The sequence below is a fragment of the Austrofundulus limnaeus genome, unplaced genomic scaffold (genome assembly GCF_001266775.1).
Source record: "Austrofundulus limnaeus strain Quisiro unplaced genomic scaffold, Austrofundulus_limnaeus-1.0 Scaffold196, whole genome shotgun sequence".
Taxonomy (NCBI): domain Eukaryota; kingdom Metazoa; phylum Chordata; class Actinopteri; order Cyprinodontiformes; family Rivulidae; genus Austrofundulus; species Austrofundulus limnaeus.
The window spans coordinates 113,162-118,904 of NW_013952598.1; the positions used below are offsets into that span (position 1 = coordinate 113,162).

The 5,743-nt window shown below is 37.6% G+C and overlaps 1 protein-coding gene across 1 annotated transcript in view; it reads left to right on the forward strand.

The window, feature by feature from the left end:
* Positions 1-1,570: 1,570 nt before the first annotated feature.
* LOC106524674 (inactive dipeptidyl peptidase 10) overlaps positions 1,571-5,743 on the forward strand; it is a gene marked incomplete at its 5' end in the record, with an annotated part of 46,745 nt that continues 42,572 nt past the window's right edge. The window contains 1 exon segment of the mRNA XM_014018575.1: positions 1,571-1,691. Within this exon segment, the coding sequence (XP_013874029.1) occupies positions 1,571-1,691 (121 nt within the window).

Sequence of the window (5,743 nt, forward strand, 5' to 3'; positions counted from 1 at the left end):
GCTGTGACGTATGCGGCCGACGAATTCGACCTTCGGAGGACCCGTCCTGCCATTTTGGACACAGCCAATATAGTGTAGGCGCTAGCACAAAGGCTAACATGCTAAGCTAAAGTTCTTCTTCCATGAAGCAGCTCATCGCACCGATGACCTAGTTGATGTCATCATTTACCCAGAATGCTTTGCGTGTAAATAAAATGGCTCCGTCCGTGTTAAAATATATTTAAAAAAATTTACAAAACTAAACAGCCTACAGTATTTTTACGGTCATTATTTTACAGTTAAAATAAATGTTTATCAAATAAAGTTTAATGTTACAACTAATCAGGGATCCTTTTAAGGGGAAATCAGACAAATGAAGTAGCTTAATGATAATACTACAGCTTCTAAAAAAATGCACTCTACTGCCAAAAGTATTCGCTTGTGTTCTTTCACAGACATGTGAACTTGAGTGATGTCCCATTCCTAATCCATAGGGTTCAACATGACGTTGGTCCAACCTTTTCAGCTAAAACAGCTTCAACTCTTGTGGAAGTCTGTCCACAAGGTTTAGGAGTGTGTTTATGGGGATTTTTGACCATTCTTCCAGAAACATATATGTGAGGTCACATACTGATGTTGGACAAGAAGATGTGACTCAAAGTCATCACTATAATTCATTCTAAAGGTGTTTTATTGGTCTGTCAGGACTCTGCAGACCAGTCAAGATCACCCACACCAGACTCTGACATCCACCTCTTTATGGACCTTGCTATTTGCACTGGTGTATAGTCATGTTGGAAAAGGAAGGGGCCATTCTCAAACAGTTACCACAACGTTGGGAGCGTCGAATTGTCCAAAATGTCTTGGTATGCTGAAGCATTCAGAGAGTACTTCTCACTAGAACTAAGCAGCCAAGCCAAACTCATGAAAAAACAACTCCACACCATAATAATCCCCCTCCACCATTATAATTGGCCTAATCCAGTCAGAAAACTAAAGTTCAAATCTAGATTTGTCCATCAGATTGCCGGACAGAGAAGCGTGATTCATCACTCCAGAAAACACGTCTCCAATGCTCTGGAGTCCAGCGGCCGTGTGCTTTACACCACTGCATCCGAAGGTTTGGATACAGTTTCTCTACCATGGAGACCCATTCCATGAAGCTCTATACACACTGTTCTTCAGCTAATCTGATGGCCATATGAAGTTCTGTGGTCTGCAGCTAATGACTCTGCAGAATGTTGGTGGCCTCAGCATCTGTTGCTCTGTGATTTGACTCGGCTGTCATTCCCAACCACTTCCATTTTGTTGTAAAACCACTAACAGCAGACTGAGGAATATTTAGCAGTGAAGAAATTTCATGACTGGAATTATTGCACTGGTGGCTTCATCACAATATCTATAGAAAAGCTCTGAGGCCCTGAGAGTGACCCATTCTTTCACAAATGTAGAAGCAGTCTGCATGCAGGTCCTTGATTTAATGCACCTGTGACAACAGCAGTGACTCAAAAACCTCAATTAAGTGGTTTGGAAGGCTGTGTGAATACTTTTGGCAGCATAGTTTAGGTAAACATTCATGTTTCCTCCACAGATCTACATCTTTGAGAACAACATCTACTACCAGTCAGACGTGAGGAGCAACTCTCTGAGAATCACCTCCTCCGGAAGGGAAGGAGTCATCTTCAACGGGCTCGCAGACTGGTTGTATGAAGGTTTGTTGGCTGATCGGGTCATTTTCACCATGTTCCCTGTAAATTTAAGGATTTTAAACAGCAAAGAATGGATGTGATAGACATTACAAATACAGTTTTTTTGTTCAATATAAAGGTAAGTTGGTGAAGTCTGAGGGATTGTTGTCCCCTATTTTTGTCAGATTCCAGAACAAAAAAAGAGATACAGTCTGACTGCAAATTTTTGTTTGTGTTTGGGACATTACAAATACAGCTCTGTGAACTGAACAAATTCTGAAGGGAAACAAACAGTCAACAGCATCCAGCCACTACAATCCTTTAAATCAATCTGAAATCATTGCACAGACGAGGAGCATTTGGAGATATGTGTTTTCACTTCTATATTTGTTTTGTACCCATTCAGCTGGTCAAATATTTAAACACCATTTGAAAGAACTTTTATAAAAAAAAGGGGGAGAAAATGTTGAATGAGCCTGTAGGTGGAGAAATTAATCAACAACTTATGGCCAATCACAGAAATAGTTGGGCTGTTGTGTAAAATGTAAATAAAAACAGATTCAAATGATTTGTGCATTTCATAAACTTATATTCACAATGGAACATGGTAAACAAACCAAAAAACTGTACCATTTAAAAAAATGATGAAGAAGAATTTGTGAATTTGAACGCAGCAATGCCAGTGTCTTTAAAGTTGTTCCAGGTTTATGTTTCCCAATTTGAAACTGCTGCTGGAGATTTTGAAAGCTTTGAAAGCTTAATTATTTTAAGATTGACCAAATGTTATTTTGAGAGGTCTGGACTGCAGGAAGGCCAGATCAGCACCTGGGATGCACTACATGGTCTTGCTGAAATACATGTATGCAAGGCCATGTCTGAAAAAGATGTCTAAATGGCCCCATCTGATGTTCTAAACAATGGTATCCCATTTTGCCTTGGTATTGAAGAGTACCAACACTGTAGTGCACGTACTAGATTTGAGCAACACTGGTATCGGGACTCTTCTTCTTCTTCTTCTTCTTCTTGGATTTATGGAGGATGGCAACAAACTGTTAGTAGCATTACCGCCACTTACTGGTATGGAGTGTGGTTCATGATGGTTTAAATATTTATCCTCATCTATACTGTATATACATTTATTCTACCATACATTCTATCTAAACATACACTCATACATTCACACTTAATACATACATACTTATGCCCAACTTKGTATATCATGTCTTCATTCACAAACACACTTACTATAATTAAATTCTATGAAATAATTTAGTTTTCTTTAGAAATCRAATAATTATTTGYATATGTTTACTCCCTAAATTCTTCCTCAATATATCTAATAAATTAACCTTCTCCTTAATACTTTCAAACTCTCTCTTCATATATCTTCTCTCTATTTCATATTTATGGCATTCTAATATAACATGTTCTATGGTTTCATATTTATCACAGTGATCACATTTTCCAGTTTTATGTTTTTGAATTTTAAAAAGTGTATAATTACAGTAAGTCCTGTATGTCCAAATCTTAACCTTGTTATCACTCTTTCCTCCTTTCTGTTTCTACTTCCATTTCTTCTTTCTCCAACATTCTTCAGAATTATATAAAACCATCATCCTGTTTTATCTTCATCCCAYCTTTTTTGCCATACTTTCATCAGTTTCTCTTTAACAATACTCTTTCCTTCAGATTTACTTATTTTAACTGTAAAACTAATAGGATACTGAACTGCCCTCTTTGCCATTTTATCTGCCCTCTCGTTTCCTTCTACCCGAATATGTGCTGGAACCCACACAAATATAACCATCAAACCCATGTTTTGTATTCTGAATAAGGTATGATATATTTCTAATAAAATGTCCATCCTACTATCTCTCTGATTACTTTTTAAACTTAATAATGCAGAGCTTGAATCTTAACATATTATCGTTTTTAATGGTTTTACATCTTCTACCCATTGCAAAGCTAATTGCCAACACTTCTCCTGTGTATACTGATAACTCATCTGTAATTCATTTTCCTATTTTTATATTGAATTCTGGTACTACAAACGCTATTCCTATTTTCCCAGTTATTTTTGATGCATCAGTATAAATTTGAACGTATTGATAATAATTATTTAAATATAATTGCACTGAATAACTATCTACAATGTAAGATTTAGCTTGTTTTTATTCCATTATTGACATATCTACTCTTGCTTCTGAGGAATCGGGACTCCCTAGTTTAAAACCTGTTTATACTTTTCCACTTTGCCACGCCTTCGAAACCTTGATTGGCTGGCAGCAATTGGTCGCAGCTGCTCCTCATTTCCAGAGATGACTCCTCTATAAGGACCTCACTGAGAAGCAGACCTTCGCTTGAACATCATTTGCCAGTGGTATACTTCTTGGCTGCACAAAGTATCAACTTACCTGTGTTCTCTTGTGCCTTCCTCTGATGACCTCTGAAGTTTATCCTAGCTCTTCCGAGTCTGCTCTCCAGTGGCCTCATGCATAAAGGATTCCGCAGCTTTTACACTAAAAGTTGACATACGGACAAATTTAGAAAAGTGCGCCGCACCAAAACATTCAGATGTATAAAACCGTGCACACGCAGGTTCCTGCGCACCTTTCCTTTAAACATCCTAATGAACATGGAACTGAGCGCACCTGAGACTCCTCCCCTGACATGCCTCCATTTAAATATGTTAAATAGATGTAAATATGTCCAGCATGTGAGATTCTCCTCAGATTGTCCTCTCTGTGGGATCAGAAATGATTTTTAGATGCAGGAAAATTATACATTAAATGGAGAATGAGTGAGAAAACTGTCTAAATAATTAGTGGAGTGTAAAAATGATTTTGCCACTCGCAAAGGTGTGTGGGTGTTGGTGTGTACGCGCGTGCTGTTATTTTCAGCGGCACATGAGGCTGAGAGATATTTCCACGTCTTTATAATAATTGACTGTAAACACAGAGGAACTGATGAGTTTTTAGAACTTTAAAAATATTAAATGGTTGAAGTGAAGGAACAACTTGCAACGCTGCGAGTTTCTGCCACGGTGTGGGATGGGAGCAGCTGACATTGATCCATACACACAACTTCACAGCAAAATCTATTGTCTGCATCTTGTGGAGCAGAGGAATCATCACAGCCGAGCTGTTCTGAATTAATCTGCTGAGTTGACATTTTTTTCACAGTGAAAATGTTTTAGACAATTCACACATTTCATTTCCCTCTGTGTGCGCGCGCTCCGTGTGTTTCCAACTACTTGACAATTTAAAAAGTTTACAGACTGGACCGAGGTTCTTTTGATCATTTTTAGGCTGATCTATTTTCTTGTCTGAGGTTAAATGATTTTCAGTCCCGGGGTTCAGTTTCATGAGAGAGTTTAACACAATAAAAACTCGAAACACCATGTTCAAACGCTCCTTACATACAGAAAACACAAGTCATATTTCTGTGGATTCAGGTCAGATTTATGACTTTGTGAGTTAAAACTGTCAACTGAAAAACTTTGCGTGGCTGCTGCACATTCTCACGGCAGGTGAAAAGTGTGCGCAAATATAAGCACACTCAACGCAACATTGGTTTTGATACATCCCAACGTGGGTGTAAAACCTGGCGCACAACTTTTGAGCGTACGCACTGTTTATACATGAGGCCCCTGGAAATGTTACCTGTGTAGGGATTACTATTATGAAGATCAGATCCAGCCTAATTTTCATAAATGTAATCCAGCAAGATCTTGCAAGAATTGAAATCAGAAATAATGAAATACCCCTCCGATCATGAATGAAAAAAGAACTTGTGATCTCGTCAGATTTCTCAAAAATAAAGTAATTTATTTTAGATATATGAACAGAATAAACATACAAATATGAATAAAAACACAAGTTATAATAACGCACAAAAATTTCACTCAGAGTTGACATAAACAGTAAATTTCATGTGTTGCAATTTACTGGCATCTACTTGACTAAGTTTCTTAAGTAAATAAGAGAAAAAGATAAAAGATTTAGGTTTTAAGAATAGGAGGAAGGAAAGAAATTAGTAACTTTTGCACTGTTCTTAAAATCAGGACCAGAGCCAAC